The 23,812-nt window shown below is 38.8% G+C and overlaps 1 protein-coding gene across 1 annotated transcript in view; it reads right to left on the bottom strand.

Moving 5' to 3' along the window:
* Nucleotides 1–23,812, bottom strand: part of wscd2 (WSC domain sialate O sulfotransferase 2) — a 158,798-nt gene that overhangs the window by 30,762 nt on the left and 104,224 nt on the right. The window contains exons 3-6 of the mRNA XM_088335866.1: nt 19,306–19,420; nt 12,166–12,350; nt 4,675–4,796; nt 1,607–1,781 (exon numbers count right to left, since the gene is read on the bottom strand). Of these exons, the coding sequence (XP_088191992.1) occupies nt 1,607–1,781; nt 4,675–4,796; nt 12,166–12,350; nt 19,306–19,420 (597 nt within the window). The remainder of the gene's footprint in view (nt 1–1,606; nt 1,782–4,674; nt 4,797–12,165; nt 12,351–19,305; nt 19,421–23,812) is intronic.

Below are 23,812 nucleotides of genomic sequence, written 5' to 3'. Positions count from 1 at the left end.
CTCACACTATGTGTTACTGTTCTGATATTACAATGCTCTCTAAAAACAAATTTTGGTCCATATAAAAGAAAATATATACAGTTATCCCTCGTTATAACATGGTTTACCTTTCAAGCTCTCGCTGCTTCACGGACTTTCATCGTGCCTTGTATACTGTATTCGGATTGGCTTATTGCTCCCTAGGACTGTTAGTATTGGTAAAAATAAACAAAATCATGTTTACAAGTACATTATACAGTACTTTTATTTGTTGAACAAATGCTTGGACCTTTGGTTTCATTATATAATATAATATTTAATGTGTAATAGCTGTCAAAAAAATAAAAATGAAATTTTCTTCTTCACGGTTTTTCCCTCTCCCTGGTTTATTTTGGAACCTAACCCTCAAGATAAACAAGGGGTGGCGATATTGTTAATGTCAAAGCACATTTTTAAACAATTGTGTTGTAAATATAGCAAAACATAAAAATTAATGTGAGTGATATTTGGTTAAATGTGGAAAATAAAAATAAATAAAAGGAAAACAAATATTACCAAAGTACAAAAACATTTTTCATTGAAAGACAAATAATTGTTATTTCTATGTTTTTACTTTTCACTTAATATTATGTATAAGTTTAAACTGATCCTTTTTCAGCCCAGAGCTGAAATAATTGAGTAAAAGTATACGGATAAAATATTATCAAATAACCGGGATAAGAGATGATAGTCTTTTTTACATTCATACCAATACAAAACTCTTAAGTAGTCAAACCGATCATGTTTATCAACTGAACATTTGTTAAAAATACAAAATTAAAAAGGTAAAACAATGAATTAATTTCCTCTGTAATTTATTTCACTTCAGGAAAGTCATGCAGACTAGAAAGTGAAAAATAGCATACAAACACGAATCGACATATTGATTCTCCTTATCATTTTTTTTATGAAAACGTTTACTTGATTATGAGAACCTCGCTGTTAGAGTTCACATTTATCATAGAAAGGAGCTAAAGCTTCTATAAACTTCTGCAAAGAAACCGAGGTTCTTTTTTAAATTTTGTATTTTTCTTCCATTGACTTAAATAGTGCATGTGTCACTTTTATTTAAGTAAAAGTAACTAGGGGATGGTGTTCTCTGATTGATTAATGGTAGTAGGCAAACCTATTTTTGCAGTAGGCCTACACAATGTCTGGAGGAAGAAAAGTAAACGTCTTGGACAACACCTATAATCGAGTAGTATAAAGACACAAGGCAAAATGGAAATGGAGTTTCCCGGCTAAGTAAAACTGCAAATTATTGTTTGAAGCGAAGCAGCTCATTTTTCTTGTGCTTCTCTCAGCACTGTCTCTTGGGCCACACAAAATGCTTTGAGTTTGAGATATTTGAAATAAGCTACTTAAAGTCTGTCCCTTTTTTTAGCATCCAAAAACAAACATTTTTTTTAATATCCACTTGCCAATTTGTGGTACAATGACCAAATGCATTAAATAGAGTGGCGCACTCAGCAGCTTGACACGTTCCCCCTTAATGCACCACTGCGCCACTGCTCGTATATTCTTTTGCAAAAACACAGGAAGCGCCTCACGCTTGGCCGGGGCCACAAAACTCAAAGACGCACTTTACCTTGGACTTGCGTCTGGTACACCGCAAAGTACTCATTGTTCCCACAGCTCTCGAACTCCTCGCCGGAGCAACGGTGGAGACACATGGCCTCGTCTTCAGGCTCTCGAAGGGAGAAGAGGGAGGTCGGGAAGCCGCAGTGGCATCGATCTCCGGCCAGGGCGGCCAGCGATTTCTCCTGAAATACGGGGGGCCGTTAAACACGGGGAATGGCGAAGGAGGGGATGTGATGAACAGTGTTGAGCACGTTACTGAAAAAAAAGGACCTAGTTACAGTGACTACTTACTTGGTCATGCTACTCCCCAGATTACTGACACCATAAAGTAGCTAGTAACACATCACCGTAAATGCTGATATTGGAGTTGACCCTATGAAACTGCTTCAAAAATAGCCTCCAAATAAGAGAAATATAAGGAAACATGTACACCAACCTGTGGAAGCAGTGACACGTTCAAATTTTTGGGTTAGTGCAATCCTGAGAGCTTGCAAACTACCACAGCCATAACACTCCGTATTCTTCAAACCGCTTGAAGACTTCTCTCTCCATTCCTAAATGTCCTTCCCTTTTTTTTTTTTTTTTTCCAGGCATGGTGTATCGACAAAATCATTTTACAAATACAAAGACCACATTTCAGCAGTCTATAACCGTAAATTCTATACTCACACTTGCCCCATTGATTATGTTATTTCTGAAAATGTCACGCCCCCTCCCCATGAGCTGCCTACCATTCAATACTGGTGATACACAACCAAATCTGTGCATACAAACTGATCCCCTGATTTCAGTATTTCATTTTCCATCCATCCATCCATCCATCCATCCATCCATCCATCCATTACCTGCACCGCTTATCCGCAGTAGGGTCGCGGGGGTGCTAGAGCCCATCGCAGCTATCTTCGAGCAGTGGGCAAGGGACACCCTGATTTGGTTGCCAGCCAGTCGCAGGGCACACAGAGACAGACAACTCACTCGCTCACACACACAGTCCAATTAACCTGACATGCATGTTTTTGGAATGTGGTAGGAAACTGGAGTGCCCGGAGGAAACCCACGCAAGCGCAGGGAGTACAGTGGGACCTCGCTACTTCGCAGTTCCACGTTCGCGGGTTCAGAGCTTCGCGGGTGTAAGAAATAATAATAATGAAATAAAATAATTAAAAATAAATGAATAAAAATTAAAAAAAATTAAGCATTTTTGAAGGGGCGTCGCTAATTCGCGGATTTTGACTTTTTGCGGGTGGTTTTGGTCCCCATTAACCGGGTCTAAAAAAAAAAAAAAAAAAAACAGGTTCCCATGACATGAACTGTCTAAGGTCTTGGGAACCTCCTGTGTGGGTTCAAATCCAGCTACTGGACTTCCTGTGCGGAGTTTGTATGTTCTCCCTGTGCTTGCGTGGGTTTCCTCCGGGCACTCCGGTTTCCTCCCACATTCCAAAGACATGCATTTCATATATATATATATATATATATATATATATATATATATATATATATATATATATATATATATATATATATATAATATATATATATTAAAAAAACAATATATATATATATATACATATATATATATATATATATTTATATTTAAAAAAAAAAATTTTTAAGCATCTTTGCTACTTAGCGGATTTTCACTTTTTGCGGGTGGTTTTGGTCTCCATTAACCACAATAACTGAGGGATTACTGTACATGTACACTCCACACAGGAAGGTTCGATCTCATGACCTCAGAACTGTACCGCAAACACGCTAAGCACTGCACCGCCGTGATGCCCAATCTTTTATTTCATATTGGTAAATACAGCTTTGATTTGAATAGATACGGTAGAGAAATATCAGTAGGGAAAAACTCTGTGCTTGAGACGAAGCCACCTGTATTCAGTTTTATGGTGTAGGTAAATACAAACATGCCCGCACTAGATTGTTGCATTCATCATTGTGTTGCTGGCAGATTTCGTATTGCTTCAAAAGTGGAGGAGGAACCGTCAAAGAACAAAAGACATTAAAATTTATGATCTGCTTTCAAAATGTAGCAGAGTAACGCACCATGATGTAACTATAGATGAGTTACAATTATTTTGAATAATGCATTACAGTACTCGTTACTGGTATTGGGAGTAACGCGTTACTCTGCAACATTTAAAAACCGTTAACAAATTTTCATTGCCAATCGGTACCTTTTCCCTTTCCACTAAGGATGGATTCATCAACCCTGACATTATTACACCGCAACTCACTTTGTCGAAGAGAAGTTGGCATGTTTATATGGTCTGCCCGACAAAGTACAACTCAATAATACAATTACAGTGGCTCAGGGTACACAAATTTCTTGATACTAATATTATCTTTACCAAATATACTCGCATCCAAGCTGTATTTACAACCATAAAATAAAATTTTGAAATCATATTAAATACCCAAATTCGGTTAGGTGTCACCCATAGCAAATGGCAGGAAGTGCGTGAGGAGTGGGTGGGGCTATACAGAAACAACAAACAAATGGGAAATCAATTGGTCGAATGTGAGCACAGAATTTATGGTATTCTGTGTTCTATATTTTAAAAACAAGTTATGCAGTAAGACTACACCCTGCCTGGGGGTAAAAAAGAAAACATCTTGGACAAAAACTTAAATTGAGTAATATCGACATTTCGTTCTGTGTACATTGTTACAAAGAATGACAATACAAAGGAAATTATTATTATTATTATTATTATTATTATTATTATAAGGATAAAAGGCAAAATGGATATGGGGTGTCTCGGCAAAATGTTCCTTTGCAAGCTCTCGAGATCATACAAGAAATATGAAAGCTTCACCGTTTCAACTGGTGGGTCAACATGTTTTCCATTTGTTGATGTCATGTGGCCTTTTCAAAGCAGTTTTAGGGAGTTGGCTTCAATGTGAGTACAACTGGTAATTTGTTACTAGTTACTTTCAGGGTTACACGCTACTTTTGGATGTCGTCAACCTGGGGGGTAATGGAACTACTTTTGAAATGGAGTAACTAGGTACAGAAACCAATAACGCACCCAACACTGCTCCCAACACCGGTGAGGACCGCCTTACCTTCTCCGTGCAGGTGTCGACACATTTGTCCACGGAAATGTTTTGGATGGCGACGTTGAAAGGGAGCGCCAAGGTTATGTTGTCTGGCCGGCGGAAACAGCCCTTAAAAATGGCGCTGCCGTCTAAAAAGGAACCACAAGTTACTTACGGACGGAAAGAAAACAATATATCCTTCATTTTACCACAGCCTATGCTCGTGACCCCTGATGATAAGCAACCGCTGGGATCTCGTCTGCAGTCTATTGAGGCCCTGACCTGTTTTTCTCCATTATGACTCCCATTTTCACAGTGTGTCAATGACCTTTACCCCGCGGCCTCATTCGGATCTGATGGCTGGACCAACATGAGCGACAACGGGCTGCTTCTTTTACTACAAATTTAATGTATTTTTCCCCTTACTCACTTACAACTAGAACTGGGATGGGCAAACATATTGAGTGGTAGGCCGCATTGTATAACAACATTTGGCAAAAAGGCCAAGAGGGGAAAAAATATATATAATGTAAGCCGAGGGTCTAAAACTCAGAGCCCAGGTCCAATGCGGAGACTCAAAGTAACCAAAATGAGAAATAAGAGGAATAAGAGGAATACGAATAAAACAGAAAAAAGCAAGAAAAATGGGCAAAGAAGGGAAAAAAGAACCAAAAAGAAAGAAATTTAAAAAAGGAAAAAAAGAAAGAAGATAAATAGAGAAAATAGGAACAAAGAGATAAATGAAAAAGAAGAAAGAGGAGACATTAGAAGAAAAAATAAAATAAGCAAGAAAAACGGGGAAAGAAAGAAGAAAAAAGAAAAGAAAAACAAAAGACAAGAAATAAAAATAAGTAAATAAATGAAAAGAGAAAGGGGGGGAGGGAACAAGAAAGAAAACAACGGTGGCATGCCATTGGCAGCCAGATGGTGGAAAATTATGTCGGATGTCAGCAATGATGCCACCATCTCTTTGAAAAGACCTGGATATGCTTATTTTAGTTTTTTTTTTTTTTAAGGGGCAGCGTTTATTCTGATCACCTCCTAGTGGTAAAACCATTTTTTTTTTAAAAAACATGTTGATTTAAATCAAGTCAAGTCATGTTTATTTGTATAACCCTTTATCACATGGAGTCTCAAAGGGCTGCACAGACCACAGATTATTGCAAACCACAGGCTATTATTACAACATCCCCTGATCTAAAACCACACAAACTATCATATAAGCAAGTATTTGTTACTCATAGTTTGAGAAACCAGCTTTATTTTACATAACACGAGTCTCTCCTAAAAGGAGCTGAGATAATTGTCCGCCATCTTGTTTCTTCACATACCTAATTATCCCATAGACTAAAAAAATAAATTACAAGTAAAAAGGTCCTTTTTTGGCACTTTGAGTCTCCATAGTTTGCTATTTTCCTTGAGCTTTTTAGCATGTGTTTTCAGTCTAACTCCACCACACAGCAACATATTTTGGTCAAATATTTGACTGTGTCTCTTTAGGGACCATTTACCATTTTTGTTTACTTTTCTTTCCTGATTTTTAAATGGCCAATAGAAGGCAGGCGAGATATTGACAATCATTAATTGTGAGTACTGATACCTTAAAAGGGGAATGGTATGTGCACCTGGAATGAATGTTCACCCACCCCTAATCACATTTGACCACTTAATTTCGCTGTATCGTGTAGTACAACTGAAAATGTGTGCTACGAAGTACAAGGCTGAGTGCAAACTACAGAGACTCAAAATGACCAAACCAGTTTTTTAACCACTAGAAGGCACTAAATAATACATATTTTAAGCACTACATTTGAAAAACTCAAAATCCAATACAGCCAACTCAAAAGTGTTGTTTTCCATTAAATTGATCAAATAAATACCTGATAAAAAAAGCAAGTAAAAAAATGTAGCTTGCCATTTGGATGTTTGGGAAACTGGAGACAAGAGCGTCACCAAATGGACTCTTTTTTTATTAGTATTACTTTTTAAAAAAAGAATCTTATACATATTATCGTCATTTAATGGAATTCCAGATCACTGCGCTCGTGACAAGCGATTCCGGGGTCGTTGCTGACCATCGACACCGACACGATGCATGTTCAAAGATAGTCACTCTACAGCGATCGCTCACTATTACCCGGACTATGAGTTTGGTCTAGATCAGGGGATGGTGTCATAAGAGACGGCTCAGCTAAAAAGTCTCTGTAGTGCGAAGTGGAAGGAGAAGAGGACGACGAGGTGAGCGGAGAAGATGAGGTAAAATTTTAGGGATGCTGCTGGAAAAGTGAATTTCCCTTCGGGGATGAATAAAGTATCTATCTATCTATCTATCTATCTATCTATTTTTCTTCTGAATTTTTGGCTCAGCCTTTAACAAGGTTTACCGTTTTCAACTATTGGTATAATCATACACAGTCTCCCTTAAAGAAACAACAAATAATATCTTGAATAATGACAATTACATTTAAAATAAGCAACAATTTCTCCCATAGCGGGAATAATTTATTTTTTGCTTTGTGGCATATACCTACTGCATGCAGCATTGTACTTTCATACGTCTGATAGTGCTTTCAAATAGCTTTTTTTTAGCTTGAGTCACATGACTCAAACTAATGTTTTATTAATCTTTAACCTTTTTATCCCGCCAAAGTTACATTTTTAATGTCATGTCCGTGTTTCTGCTTTTGGCCCCTATAGTATATTTCTTTCTGTCACCCGTCTTTGTCCTAATATGCTTTTGAAATTCCAGGGAAATGGATTTTTCCTGCACTGTTGCCTTGAGCATATGTGCGCCATGCAAAAATGTCACATAAATACAATCTCCAGGGATGAATAATAAAGCAATAACGCAAATACCGTATATGGCTGAGGATGCCTTTATACAGCAGCCTCAAACAATACCAGGGAAGTCAAATGCAATTTATGCTGCATGATTTCAAAGGGAGGAGGAGGATTTATCAACTGTTACAGGACAAAATACAAAAAGCACTTTAGGATGATGGCTCTGCGAAGCAGCCACGTCAACATTTTTATTATTTCCTCTTGTCTTTTTTCTTCCCATCGTTGCCCACATGACCAAGAAGGTCAGAGGTGTTGGAACGCTGACAAAGCAACGGGTAAAAGCAGAAATGAAAATAGTAAACAAACAGTTCTTTGAGTGTGAGGAAAGTAAAATCAAATGAAGTGACAGGATCTGGCACGCTACCACCCCCCTGAGTGCGCAATCTCCCCGAGACTTTACATAGACTGCTAGACAATGGGAATGACCCGACGCAGTGTGCTATTTACACTGCGTCGGGTCATTGCTATTGTCATCCCAGTTCCAAAAGCTTGTAATTTTTTCAGTCTTTCACTTGTGACCATTTGTTTGTTAATTACTTTTTGTTATCAGTTACCTTTTGCTGTCCTATGCTGTCTCAGTCAAATGCGGAGATTATAATTCAGGCATTTGTTACTTCCCGTCTCGATAACAGTAATGCACTACTCTCCGGTCTCCCGAAGTCACAAAATCCAGAGCCTTTAGCTGGTACAAAATGCTGCAGCAAGGCTTTTAACTAAGACAAGAAAGTTTGATCATATTACCCGAATTTTTGCTAACCTGCATTGGCTCCCTGTTTGGTTAAGATGTGATTTTAAGGTTCTCTTGGTATTATACAAAATCATGCATGGACTTGCTCCCTCATATCTTTCAGATTTAATATCCCCCTATGTTCCGATTCGGAGTCTTTGTTCTGAAAGTGCTGGTCTACTAGTGATTCCAAGAGCCAAGAAGAGTTCCGCAGGTTCGAGAGCGTTCTCCATCCGGGCACCGGTGCTGTGGAATGCTCTTCCCCCTGAGATCTGATCTGCAACCTCAGTGGAAATGTTTAAATCCAAGCTTAAAACACACTTCTACTCTATAGCATGTGAATAACCTATATATGTTTTGACAATATCTGTGTATTAATTGTTATTGCAACATCCATTGCAGCCTGGTCATCCTGGAAGGAGGATTACCACATGTGTGGTCCCTTCTCAAGGTTTCTTCATTTCCCTCATGTTGAGGTTTTTGAGTTTTTCCTCGCCCTCATGTAGGTTTTAGACCAGGGGATGGTGTAATAATAGCCTGTAATAATAGTCTGTGGTTTGTAATAACCTGTGCAGCCCTTTGAAACTCTTTGAGATTAAGGGCTATACAAATAAAAATGACTTGACTTGACTTTTAAACATGACTGCCTTTGTTTTGGTTTCTCTGTGTTTGGGTCCACCCGCAAATGTGTCACAAAGGGCAGTCAACCCTTACAACACTGTATTTTGATTTACATTAGTTTCTGTACTTTTTTTAATCAAGCTGAAAAATTGTGCTGTTATAAGCCATCCGAGAAGGGGGCCATTTTGTCCCTGGTTGTAAATTCAAAGCACTCTTACAATTTTTCAGGGTTTGGATAACCAAACTGACCTAAGCCTGCACATGCCAAATGATGAAAGTTAGAAAACAGGTGAACTGGGATTGGTCATTGTCAAAGCCTTAAATAAAATAGTTGGAAAAGTTTCATTCTACTATCTTTCTCACTTCAGAAAAGATTAAGGTAGTTAATCAAATCTCTTTTTAATAATAATAAAATAGATAACAACAGCTTTGAGACTACTTGGTACGTTATTAAAGGAAAATATTGTCCTCAAATAAGTAAAATAATATTGTTCTCAGTTTGTATTTATCCCTATGTTATCATGTCTAAAAAATGTTTTGGTCCAATGGCAGATAAAGTCGCTCATTTCAAAGGAACACTGTAACATATGACCACTAGATGTCACTGTATTGTATAGTGCAACTGAAAACAAGTGCTGCAAAGCACAAGGAAGACTACAAACTACTAGATTCATATAGAATACTTTAGTGGTTGCAAAAATCCGTTTGCAAAATGGATTTCACATGAAAACGAGGCGTCGTGCTGCCTTTTAATAATATAACAAATGAGAATTTTGTGAAGCTCTTCCTGCTGCTGGAATTTGACAGAATATGTTTCAAAGCGCTCGCTCCAGACACAGCCCACACTCTGAAACAAGAAACAAGGTTCCATCCCTATTTCCGATAATCAGCCTTTACTGCCATCACCTCGGTTGTAAAACAGCAGGCAGCGAGTGTTTAGGATGCAGACCACGGCATGCCGGGGGAGGCAGCTTCCACATCCCTCCCAGGGAAGAAGTAAACACGACAGGGCAGCCCGGCTCCCAATTGTAGCATCAGCATCCGATAAAACAAATATTTCCTCTTAAAAATGGGCCATTGTATTACATTTCAGAGCCTAAACAGCCTCTTTGTGGTCACTGTGAATTATTGTGAGGTCATTTTCGTTATGTCTATTTCTTTTTTTAGCTTGGGTAGAGGATGTATTATGTTTCGTGTTTCATTGTTCTGGTTAATGACTTTAGTGGGTTTTTCGGGGTTTTATGTCTGATACGTTTATTCTGTGTTTATTATTGGACGGATACAAAACGGATTGGGTTAATTATTGTGACTTTTATTGCGCACCTTTGTTGTTTTGACTATTGTGAACCGTTTACATCAGACATGTCCAAGGTCTGGCCCGGGGGCCAGTTATGGGCCGTGACAACATTTTTACTGGCCAGCGGCCTCTGTCATAAAATGAATAATATGTGGCTAGTCAATAAAAGATTAATTCGTACCCCAGAAAAAAAAAAAATCTCTATTTCACCAGATGATGGCAGTAGCCTCTTAGCCACCTTGCCCTTGGCTTTCTGTGAGATTTTTTTTGTTTTAGCCTCAGCTCTTCTGTGCACCAGGATTGTTTCTTGCTTTGACAGTTTGTTAGCTGTTTTTGGGACACAAACCATGGGTGTCAAACATACGGCTGGATCAAGCCAGCCAACGGATATAGTCTGTCCAGCGAACCAAAGGTGAAAGAAGTATAAATGACTGACCGAGAACCATCAAGTCAAACAATGACCTGTAGTTTTAAATATGTCCACTGGGTGTATCCAAAGCCAGGCGCCACTGTAGCTGTATTTAATGACTACAATTTATCAAGCAGAGAACATTTGATTAAACCTGTCCCAATGTAAATTTACTAAAAAAGAAGTCAGACATGCTGTTTAAGGCAACACGATTGCATTCCTGCGTGGTGTGTGGATATCTCTGTTGATCCCTACGTTTGCTTCTAAACTACGCTTTTACTGTATTTATTCATGAATACAGTAACACACTTTTTTGCTGAAAAGAAAACTCAAAGTTTGGGTGCGCATTGTTGTTATTATTATTATTAATATCATTAATTATTAAAACATTATTCAAAATTACTGATCATAAATACAATACGTTGGATGGAACGGGAATCTAACTCGACTCACAGCGGTGAAATCGTCATAACAATTACATTTTATCTCATTATCCTACTATTTCTACTCACGGTATCAAAGACGAATGTTAGAGGACAGAGAGTTGTCCTGAAATACATAAAATGACGCAAAAGAGCACCTCAAGGGAAATAACTGTATGATGTTTCTGACGATAAATCGGACTTTAAAGGACCTTAACTAAGCTGTACGTTTGTATTGTGTTCATTGTACATTATCAATAAATTATTTTAATCATGGCAACACTTATTCAACAATATTTCTAACTTACAGTACTTCGTTCAAGGTGATAAAAAGAGAAAAAAATTAATACTGATTTTTTATTAAAAAATTGTCTCATACACGAGTGCACGTTATACACAAATAAATACGGAAATCTTCAGGAAATAAAAATGTTTAGTTATCACCTTGAATAAAAAACATTAAAAAAGAGAAGTTTAAACAAGCATTCGCTCCTTTCTATAATTGGTATGAAATCTAATAGTGACATTCCAAACCCAGATAACTACTTAATTAAAAACAAACAGAAAAAGACTTTCAAATCATGAAATCATTTGAACTTAAACTAGTCTTCGTGTGCTATTTTTGTCCCCTTCAAGTTTAGTTTCCTTGGGTTTAATGAACTTTGGTGGAAATTAGCTTAATTGCTATTTTTCTTCTAGTTTTTTTATTTTTATAAATGTACAGTAAACAAACACTACAGGAGACGAAACTTAATAAGAAAAAAAGAGAAAAAAAAACTCAATAATTGTTTTGTAATCGAATCTAACACCCCTGAAGCATAACCATAATTAAATTGTGAGCCTCTAAAAGACCCCAGCCTTACAACTGAAGCCCAATTTTTATGCCGTTAATTTACCAGTGCAGCCCTCATAAAAGTGGCTTTTCTGCCATGTGGCCCCTGAGTTAAATTGAGTTTGACACCTTTGACTTACCCATGTTTTTTCTCATGAATTAATTAACTACACCTTTTATTTGAGATTATTTTTGCCTCCCTGTTCCTGCTTCCTATCTCAAGAAAGCTAAAAAATGCTCATATGTGAAGATAATAAAGAAGAAAGTAGTTCAAATAATGATTCTCATCCCCCATCCTCCCTTCAAGCTGATAGCCTGGCGAGTATCTAGAGCGGCATGCTTCCAATGAAGTCAAGGGGATTTTCTCACGGCGCCGTGCCGACTCCTGGCTCAGCTCCAGCCTGTAGATGGAGAGTCGGTTGGCTCCTCCGCACATGTTGCTCTTTTCTCCTTTGCACTCCATGTTGCATTCCGTCTCGGAAGCGTTGGCCGTCTGAATCTTGTGACCGCAGAAGCACTCTGCTCCAAACTCCAAACCTGCATACACGTAACCCCTGCGCGCCGAGGGAGGGGGTGGGAGACGGATTACCATCATTAGCAAAGTCAAAGAAGCAAGCGTTAACGACCTGAGCATTCATTATACCTTAATCCTTCCCTGGTTAATGTGGATTCATATTGAGAGCAACTGTAGTCAATAAACGCAAATAAATGATACGCAGAGGGTCCTGAAGTGCACATAAGAACACATCCAGACATTGCTCAGTACTTCAGAACATCTTTCTTTTGAGGATGAACGCAGTTATACATGCTAAGAGGTTTTGAGGCACGGCCAATTATAAATGATTGCAGTACTCTTTAAAAGGCTTTTCTCCTGTGGCCCTCCCTCTGTTGACTGAACTCCCAAGAGGCCTTTCGGATGCAATTAGAAACCCTTCACACGGGATGGCCGCTCACCCTCCTGACCTGCCAATCAAACCCCGACCCTGCATGCGCCGCTGTACGCCGCCGCTTCTCATTTGTTTGTCTTCTTTTATTAAAGCGTGCTCTGGAAATAGCAGGTGGGCCGGCCGGCTGCGGAAAGTCGGGGCGAGGAGAAGGTGTCTGAAAAACAAGCGGCTCGCTGCACCTATTCTGCACTCGGAGAATCAGTGATGGGTGTAATTCGGTGCATTCGATAGAGCCGTCCCCGTTATTCCTCGGGGAGGAAGGAAAGCGAGAGGGAAAAAAAGATGGGAAGTAAGTGGAGGAATAGAGAGGAGAGGAGGAGAGCTCAAAGGGAACAATGAGCGCTGATTAAACTGATTGAGATGACTGCAAGGAAAAGGCAAAGGCTTTTCTAATAGTGGACTTTAATGCAAAATGGGAAATCAAAAATATAGCTCTGACTCTGCTTGGGAGAAAGATTTATGGTCTAGCCACTTACTGTATAGTACATTCTAAAAACGTTTCGGTCACAAATAACTAACGATTATTTTTATAATCAAAGAATCGGCCAATTAATTTTCGATTAATCAATGAATACGATTTAAAAAACACATTTTTAATTTCCTTTTCTTTATTCAAATAATGACGTTTTGGACAAAAACAAAAATAGTGCGACTAATGACAGAACATTTGATAATGTAAAACAAAAAACAAAATATGTCAAAAACAATATGTTTGGCAAATAAAATATATTCCATACACCTGCAAATATGTGAGATTCTTCTTTTATACAAAGTATGCAAAAAAAAGAGAATGCGAGTACTGTGTATCATCAAGAAAACCTCACACAACAAAATGTGGTCTTGAGTTGCCGCCCTGCTGGACCGAAGTGGTTCTACAAGCATGTCTCCGCAACAACCCAACTCCACTATTACGTCACAACAAAATTATTGCGCTCTTATTTGCATTGAATTAAAGCGCTGAATGAGCATAAATCCCACGACACAACAAATCAATGATGACATTCCTTGCCAATGCTTTTAATCACCAATTTTAACCAATTTTTGCATTTTGTTCTTGTAGCCCGACAAATAACCCAATTTGAGTTAAGAGTATACCGATGCAAGACTTGCTTTGATTTGATACGACTCCATAAAAAGTCACCATAATTTGATTGCTCATTAAGGCACATTAAAAAGATTACAAAAATGATGAATTGGTTTAAAACAGAAAACAACTGTCGAATTATTAAAACAAATAAGTTGTCAAATGACATTGTAAAAAACAAAACCTCATAAACACAAAAAAACACCCCTGTTAGTTCTGATTCCACATAGATTGCGTACTTCTCTCTAAGATCAGGGGATGTTTTATTGCTGGCCTGTGCAGCCCTTTAAGTCCATGTGATTAAAGGCTATACGAACAAAAGTGACTTGACTTGACTCTAAAACTAACGTCCGATAGTCGAAGTCTGACCTCTGCATGTTTTAAAGGTTTCCCTCCTTCAACACAGGTCAATCACATCAACAAGATTGACAATCAAGTTTCTGATTGCAGAGCTTGCCGATGAATCAGACGTAAGTGGAAAGGGAAATCTCGAAAAATGCGCCCTCTTTACCATGCCTAGTTTAAAATACCGTAACTCACCCCAAAAAGTCTTTAAACCAGGGGTAGGAAAACGTTTTGAGTCAGCGACAGCATTGGGTTAAAACAAAATTGGCAGAGAGGTTGGCCCAGGGAGGAAGAAAAGATATTGATTGATTAAATCTAATCAGAGTTTCGAAAAATAGTCAATGTTTTTCTAATATGCGTTTAAAAATGAATAAATAAATAAAGGCATCTACAGCAACGTGTTTATTATCACATTGCACTGTCTATTCTTTCATTTTGTTTAAAACACTCAGAATGAAAGAGTGGTATATGTATCATACCTCTCTTTTAAAAACTCAAAATGCTCAAGTGTTTTTTTTCCATGACACTTGATAAATATCTTGATAAATTAAAAAAAAAAAGTATAATTCTTTCAAAGGGACACTGGGGACAAAAGTGACACCTAAACAAAATGTTTTAATAGTAGTATTTTTTTACCATGATATACATAATCACTCATTTTTACAATTTGCACTGAGTGGGCTGGATCAATAAACTTTAAGGGATATTTGTGGCCCGAAGGCCACAGTTTGACGACTACCAATTTAAACCAACCCCCAAAATTGGGTAGGGTTATACGAAGCAAAACAAGAACGTTGAATCAAACGGATCCAATTTTTGAACCAATTTGGGTCATTTTGGGAAGTCTTAAGTGTAACTTGTGTCTGGTATAGCAAAAATAAAAAAAAACCAAAATAAAAAAACAGTCAAAATGTAATACACTTATGGGATGGCTGTCCACTTGTTTACAAAACCTGAGCGGGAGTAGCTATTTTTCCAGTTCACAAATATGTGGAAAGTTCTAGCCTGCAGTCGGCCGCCTAAATCATCATGAAGGTGATGGAGAGTGAGGCCCGGACCAAGCGAGTCAATTTCATCTACTGCAAAAATCGGGAAAAACATTTCTTCATGGGGCTTTGTGCACACTCACTCTCGACCTTCTCATAAACAAAAAGCCTTTCGGCCAACAGGCACACAAACACAAGGTCCAGAGTGAAGCTTTGAAAGCCAGCACTTAATTTTATATACGCTCACGGACCGTTTCATTAGGTACCGCTGCATAGCTGCAAAAGGCGACGACTGAAACCTGAGATGACTCGCGGATCGGCTGTATGTCACGTAACTTATGATAAAATCAGCTAATGTTTAAATCAAGAGTTCAGCAAGATTGCCTTACGCAATTAGGATCATGTCAACAATTTTTAAAGAAAACATAAAAAAGATCGGATTCAAATAAAACCTGATAAATTATCTTCAGGATGATGATACGATTCAAATGACAGAAAATGTGGAAGGAAGACTTAAACTCCTTCACCCACAAAACTTTTTTTCGGTGGGAATATCATTATCGTTGTATATGACGGCCTATTTTTAGGATATCGGTACTGCCAACAATAGTTCTTACCAGTATCAACTGCCCTCTAGTGACTGTTTTTCAACCTGAAGCTGCATATCAAAAATTGTAGCTAAACTGACTTTACTCAAAGGGACGTTGAGTATCATTTACCACCTTCTAGTGGAGTAAAGCAATATTGATTTAAATAACAAGCAAAACGTATGTAAGCTATTATGAACGTGCATAATTTTTCATAAAAACTTGTGAGCACGAAATTTGCATTCATTTTACATAACATGATCCTCATTTTGTGGCTACGGATACTCAAAGACCCAGCAACCTTGTGCTTGTGTGCTGGAGAAGTGTCTCAAGTCTGGGCAAGTAAATGAGAAGTGAAATTATGCAGTTTGGTCACTTTAAGTCTCAGTAGTTTGTGTTATCCCATGTGATTTGGAACTTGTTTTTGGTCATGCCACACAATACTGTGACATCTTTTGGTTAAATATTACACAGTGTCCCTTTAAAAAATAATTTAGATTCATTCACAATTTACAAATCCCTTGACCACTTGGGTTACCGAGGCACCAATGAGGATGCAACTCTGGACAGCTTTCTATATGCTGACAGTTACTGGCCTGTTTATGGGTGGTGGCAAAGTTGGCAGTTCCTTTTTAGTCTTCTTCTCCTGCCCCCTTGGACTGTGCCGTGGAGAATAATTTTGGTCAGTCCTGATGATCTTGTGACATGATCATACCATATTTCGGTCGGCGCACAGTTGACAACCATTCTTTGTAGGGTGCAATGCGCCCTTTAATGTTGTTGTACAATGTTTCGTTTGTTATTTGGGCTTTGTAGCTAATGTCCAGAAGATTTCTGTGGCATCGCATCTCCATGACCTCATTTTTCCTTTGTGGCTTTGATTTGTTTGAGCGATTCTGGCCATGATTTCTGGTCCTCTTCCAATATGACAGCTTCAATATATTTAAATTTTATGACAGGTTCAAGCTCATAGTGGCTGATGGTGATGTTTGTGATGATATCTTCAGGGTTGTTGGTCATTACTTTTGTTTTTTTGTGCTGATTTCCATCCAATACTCGGTTGATGCTTTGCCCAGGCGAATGACCAGTTCCCTTAGTTCTTGTTCCTCTCCTGCCAGTCAGGCAATATAATCAGCAATCGCAGGTGGGGACATTATATCCCATAATGCTGACTGTACCTTCATTTGAGTACAGGGCTTTGGTCATGATCGAAGCCAGAAAGGTCTCTCATAGATCTAAGAGATCCCAACGGTATCTTTCTATTTTGTGGATGAATTCTTTCCTAGCTGGTGCAAGGTGCTGGCAGTGGTAAATGTGTTCCTACCACACAATCTAGGTGTTTTCCTACCAGTCACACATGGATCACCTAGTTAGAGGAAGATATGACTATCTTATAAACTATTTGGGGTAAAGGGGGAGCAATGATTCATTTTTTGTCTTAATGGTATCCAATTGTATTGTATGCCATCAGTATTGATGTTAAGAATCGGTATAATGGACACAAAAAACTTCACATACTGGATGATCTTCTTGTATAACACTAATGATTGATTAACAATCCATCATACAGTTTGCATATACTAAAAAATATCTGCTCATCTGATCTGATCTCACCAATCAAACAAGCACAAAAACGACACAACACCGATTCGTTTGTAAAGCCCGTTTAAAAGACCAAAAAGTAAAAGCTGCACGAGTCACAAAAACAACAAATAAAATCTGCTGTTAAAAGCATATTAAAACATTTATACTCTGTGATCACTTGCCACATGAAACCTCATGCAGACAGTCGTGTCCTCAGAAGCGCCGGTATGATTTTCAGTGGGTGGTGTTTACAAGCGTGAGCGCAGCACCTCTAACAAGCAAGAGCCTTTTAATCAGCCTGTCTGAATTTACATCAGCTTATCTAGTCCAGTGTTTCACAATCTTTTTGAGCGAAGGCACACTTTTTGTCACGTTCCTGTACTCAGGTTCCTGTTTTTTCTGTAGGTTCTCTCTCTATCGCTCGTTCTCCTAAAGTTCTGTAAAGTCTGATCACATTACCCCGATTTTGGCTGACCTGCACTGTCAGTCTAAAATGTGATTTTAGGGTTCTGTTGGATTTGCCCCCTCATATCTTTCAGATTTAATTTCCCTCTATGTTCCTGTCAGAACCTTCACTCAGAAAGTGCTGGTCTACTAATGATCCCAAAAGCCATAAGGAAATGTGCAGGTTTTAGAGGGTTCTCCATTCAGGCCCCTGTGCTGTGTAATGCTCTGCCCCCTAAAATTTGATCTGCAATCTCAGTAGAACTGTTAAAATCTAGGCTTAAAACACACTTATATTATATAGCTAATAAATGACCTATATTTTGTGTGCATTGCAAGAGCCATTGCAGCCTGGTCATGCTGGAAGGGGGATTACCTCATGTGCAGCCCTTTCTCAAGGTTTCTCAATTGCCCTCATGTAGGTTTCAGACCAGGGGATGGTGTAATGATAGTCTGTAGTCTGTACAGCCCTTTGAGACTTCTTGTAAGTAAGGCCTATACAAATAAATATGACATGACTCTCCTCTCTCCTACCTCTGGTAACCTTACCTCATTTGGTCACTTACTCCCAGGTTTAATTTTTCTCCTCACAGCTGTGATCACTTGTCTTAATTTCCCTCATATCACAACTCTACCTCACAACTACGTAAAACACTCCTTGGTTCTCTGCTAGTGCTTTGTCTTCCACATTCTATTTACAGCTTTTTATTATTTCATTTAGAAACCTCTTGCCTGCCTCTTAATTGTAGTCTCACTATTTGACTTCCTGTGTACTAAACCCTGACCAAAAAAAAGACCACAGTTTGTCGTACAATTCAGTGTGTCTGTACTTTGTTACCGCGCCACCCCGAGATTGGTTCTTTACATTTTTTTATTAAAACATCTTCAGGCACATTGGTCATTAGGGCTCAACAGATAGTACAGGTTGTTGATTTTGCTGAATAATGTTGCTGTAAATTAGAGTTTACCATATTTTAAGCTGCTTTTCAAATTACAAGGTTATTCTAACAAAATAAGAAAAACATATCTGCCAGTGAAACAAAACGTTTTAGTAAAAAGTTAAAAAAATAATTTAAATCATCAAGATTATGTGCACAATTTTATTTTATTGGTTTCATTTGTCTCAGTGCAATCTCAATCAGCCTCATAAAATAAAATACATTATTAAATATATTCCCCGCGACCCTACTGAGGATAAGCGGTGCAGCTAATGAGATTAGATAATGCGATTTTAAATACATTTCCCTGTACTGTCCTGTGAGAAGATAATTAGCATATAAAAAAAATATCAATTTGCTGATATGGATGAATGTTACCGTTACTGGGCCAAGACTGGGAGAAAAGCAACAAAACTAAAAAAATGGCATGCTTTTTTGCAAAAATTAATTTGGCAATTTCCTCTGGCACAGCAGACAAGTTATCACTGCACACTAAATGAAAAACACTGATCCAGACAATCCTTTTCCATTTATATCTTGGACTGCCGAGAAGTACCATTTGAAAGGGTTTGTTTGGGTTGTCAAGTCTCATACCTTTCTGCACAGTTGTCCTGGCAGCGGAACACAGTCATTTTTTTGTAATCGAAGAAGGAAACTCCTTTAAGGGCCCTCTTTTGCGTCGAATCGACAAAGCAGCCGATATATTTTGCTGTGGAACGAAAAAGAGAAAAGTTTGAATTAGGAGTAGTAGGACAGACACTTTGAATGAACATACAATGTGAATGCTTAGGCGGGCATAGTAATTGACTGTGGCTTTTCTTTGACTTCACATGTGCGAATGAGCAAGAGAGAAGTTCAAACTGGGGCACTGTCTTTATTTATTTATAAAGACACACACTCCCTTCTAGTGGCCACTAAATGTAGTGTTTTATTGGTTGCATTTGTTTGAAAGGAAGTGTGTGTGCGTGTGTGCACTTGTGCAGTTATGTTGAATTATGAGAGGCCGTTTGAGAAGTAAATCATACTTGCTCTCTCATATAACATCACACTCTCACATATGCACCAATATACCCTCATACAGAAAGTCATACTCATGGAGAAACACTATCATACCCCCCTCATACATACTACTATACTGTCATTAACACTACTACACTCTCTCACACGTACTTCTGTACTCTCAGACACACACTACTATACTCCCTTACACATATTACTATGATCTCATACACACTACTATACTCTCTCACACATACCACTTTACTCTCATACACACACTACTATACTCTTAAAACATATTACTATACTTATACAAACACTACTATACTCCCTCACTCATATTAATATACTAACATACACACAATATTATACTCTCCCACACATATTACTATACTCTTGTACACAAACTGCTATGCTGTCACAGAAATACTTCTATACTCTCTCACAGATACTACGATACACTCTTGCAAACGCTACTATGCTGTCATACATATTTTATTATTCTCTCTCATGTAAATTTATATACTTTCTCACACATACTACTTTACTGGGAGCGACGTATAGTAGTATGTACAACGTATACACAGAGATTATTGCACATCGCCATGGTTACCAAAAGTACCCAAAGTAAAAAAAACACTGAGCAGTAAAGTGATAATTACGCTGGGTGATAAAAACTCGGAGTGGAACAGAAATTGTAATGGTGTGTGAGAATGAATAATGGTGTGTGCAAGAGTATTGTAGTGAGTGTGGGAGTATGGCAGAAGGTGAGTGAGAGTATTATATGTGTGAAAGCGTAGTAGTATGTTTACGAGAATATAGTAGTATGTGTGAGAATGAATAGTTGTGTGTATATGATAGTATAATACCATGTGTGGTGAGAGTATATTAGTGTATGACTGTGTCTTTATGAGAGTATAGTTGTGTATCTGTGAAAGCAAGTAGGATTTACTTCTGAAACGGCCTCTCTTATGCACGTGTGCGGTTATGTGTAACCGCTGCCGTGCCTTTCAACCAATAGAGCTCAACTGAGGCTTGGGCAAACAATCCTTTTGCCATCTGCGGCTAAAAGCTAAATGGCCGACCATTGTCTTGCCCCCTGCATTACTTTAATTGTTGTGGTTTAAAGCTCCATATTTAAGCTACATGCGGTGCGACTGGGCTCTAATCTCCCTAGTAACTACCGCTCAGATGGAAAAAATTAAATACAAGCAGATTAGCGGATAGAGAAATCGGCCGTTAAGCGTATATTCAAATGGAATCAGGATGTGAGCTGATATTATAATTCATAAGAGTGTTTAAGGGACACTGTGTATTGTTTAGTGCCTCTTAGTGGAAAAAAAAAACATAATTTATTAAAAAAACAACAACGACGTGTAACAAATTAGGCAAAAATACATGAATTATCAAATAAACATACCGCAATTTTTTTTACAAGAGCTCTTATGCTTTATTCTTTGCGCCCATCTGCTTTTATCTTACTTTTAGCAGATCTGTTTGGGTGGAACACATTCGGTCACATGAATGTGGGTCTGGGGGAATGCTGGAGAGTGATGTCATACGCCTACCCACAGATTTATGTTTTGATTTTATTTGTAAGTGTAGCATGAAAATGACGAAAGTAAGAAAAGTCCAGCTTCAAGATGCCAACCCAAACCCAAATAAAGATGGAAAATGAAGAATTTATATGCGTGTGTCTAAAAAATGCACGTACTTGCACGTGCATCGTGAGATGACTGAGGCTGCAATAATGACATGAGCCAGATGGTGGCAAAGATTAAAACACTTCCAAATTTCGTACAGCTCCTTTAAACACTCGTATGTTGATAGGTTTTTATTTATTTCACATACCGTGAGCCTTACCTAGAGGCAGCTGACATAATTGTGCCCTATCTTGCTGCTAAGGGTACCCCCAAGCCCAAAAACCTTGTGAAAGGCGAAGCAAAAATGTTTTGGGAGGAAAATGGTGCAGTTTGGTCAGTCTGATTCTCTGTAGTTTGCATTCATTCTTGTGCTCCATAGCACTTGTTATTGGTTGCACTAAACCAGAGGTGTCAAAGTCAAATGAAATGGATGCAAGTGTCAAATGAAAAATCAAGCTACAAGGGCAGACCTGATCGAATGTTGAAAAGTTTTAAAATAACCCATGTAGTCTTGTAACCCTACTGAAAAGCTAATCTATATATATCCAAATATGATCAGATAAATAAAGAAATATTTTCTGATCGCTCCGTCAGTAATGGTTAATTTTACATTGATAACCAAATACCTCATACATAAACATGAAATAAAAGAAGCCACGATTGTTCAGGGACCATCAGTAGCATATATTTAAGCAAAAGTGGTCTAAAATGAATCAAAATAACAAGTAAAAATAACAAAGATGTTCATACACTAAACTACAATAAAATAAAATGCAAGGAGAAGTCACACAGAGTGAAAACAAATACATAATGATTCCTAGCTGTATGATACAAAAATTAATCAAGATCAACGGAAGAAAACCCTCAGATGCGCCCCATGGGCCCTGACTTTGTGCACTAATTAATACAGCAACATCTCGTGGTCAAATATTACACAGAGGGAAACTGTGTATGTTCATTGTATGGCCAATAGGGAGCATTTTTGCAAGTGTTTTGCTAACAGCAACATGAAAAAACATATTCATATATGACTTTAAAATTAATTAATAGTTGTAAGATAGAAAATATTTTGCCTTCTAGTGGCATAGAATGTCACTAATTATTTTTATTTTACTTTTTAAAAAAGACTATAACGAAAAAAAATGGGTGGATGCTTGTAGAGTATTTGCATGTGACGTAAATAGCGTACATACATACATACATATGACGAATGATGAGTAAAGTACTGGCATACAAATAGTACACTGATGTAATTGTCTTAATACTTATTGTATTAAGAATATTATATATATCATCCATCCATCCATCCATCCATTATCTTCCGCTTATCCGAGGTCGGGTCGCAGGGGCAGCTGGCTCCTCTCATTGCGGAGGAGCAGTGGCTCTACACAGAGTCCCTCCCGGATGACTGAGCTTCTCACCTTATCTCTAAGGGAAAACCCAGACACCCTACGGAGGAATCTCAGTTCAACCACTTCTATCCGGGATCGTGTTCTTTCGGTCATAACCCAAAGTTCATGACCATAGGTGAGGGTAGGAAGGTAGATCAAGCGGTATATCGAGAGCTTTGCCTTTCGGCCCAGCTCCCTCTTCACCACGACGGACGGTACAGGGTCTGAATGACGGCAAACGCTGCACCGACCCGTCTGTCGATCTCCCGTTCCATCCTACCCTCACTCGTGAACAAGACCCCAAGAAACTTGAACTCCTCCACTTGGGGCAAGATCTTATCCCCAACCCGGAGGGAGCATGCCCCCCTTTTCCGACTGAGTACCATGGTCTCAGACTTAGATGTGCTGATCACCATCCCGACCGCTTCACACTCGGCTGCGAATCGCTCCAGCGAGAGCTGAAGATCACAGCCCGAGGAAGCCAACAGCACCACGTCATCTGCAAAAGCAGCGACGCAATGCTGAGGCCCCCAAACCAGACTCTATCCCCACCATAAAAGTTATGAACAGAATTGATGACAAAGGGCAGCCCTGGCGGAGTCAAACCCTCACTGGGAACGAATCCGACGTACTGCCAGCAATGCGGACCAGACTCTGGCAGCGGGCATACAGGGACCGCACAGCCCGGATGCTTGGGGGGTTGTCCATCGATTCGATGATGACCATCTTCTTTTAATTGCGAGTCTGCTGATGTTTGAACAGTCGATCCTGGATCCACAGATGCGGTTACAGACAGAGCATGTGAAGGGGGTGTAAGGGGGGGCAGGGGTGGCCTGGCGAGCATGTCTCTTTGCACGCTTTGCTGCACGGTGTTGCATGCGCTGTTCCTCCATGTAATCCACTCCCTGTGAGCAGTGGGAGCGCCAGAGGTCTCGGCAGGAAGCAAGTTCCTCCAGGAGGGGTTTATCCGACATCTCTTCAGGATGTTCTTCATTTGGTCTTTGAACCGCTTCTTCTGCCCACCAGCACTGCGTTGGCCTAGATGTAACTGACCATAGAGGATACGGC

The sequence above is a fragment of the Urocampus carinirostris genome, chromosome 5 (assembly GCF_059441175.1).
Source record: "Urocampus carinirostris isolate Australia breed hairy pipefish chromosome 5, RoL_Ucar_1.0, whole genome shotgun sequence".
Lineage (NCBI taxonomy): Eukaryota > Metazoa > Chordata > Actinopteri > Syngnathiformes > Syngnathidae > Urocampus > Urocampus carinirostris.
Note: the sequence above shows the minus strand (reverse complement) of the source record. Positions and strands in the feature narration are given on the sequence as shown.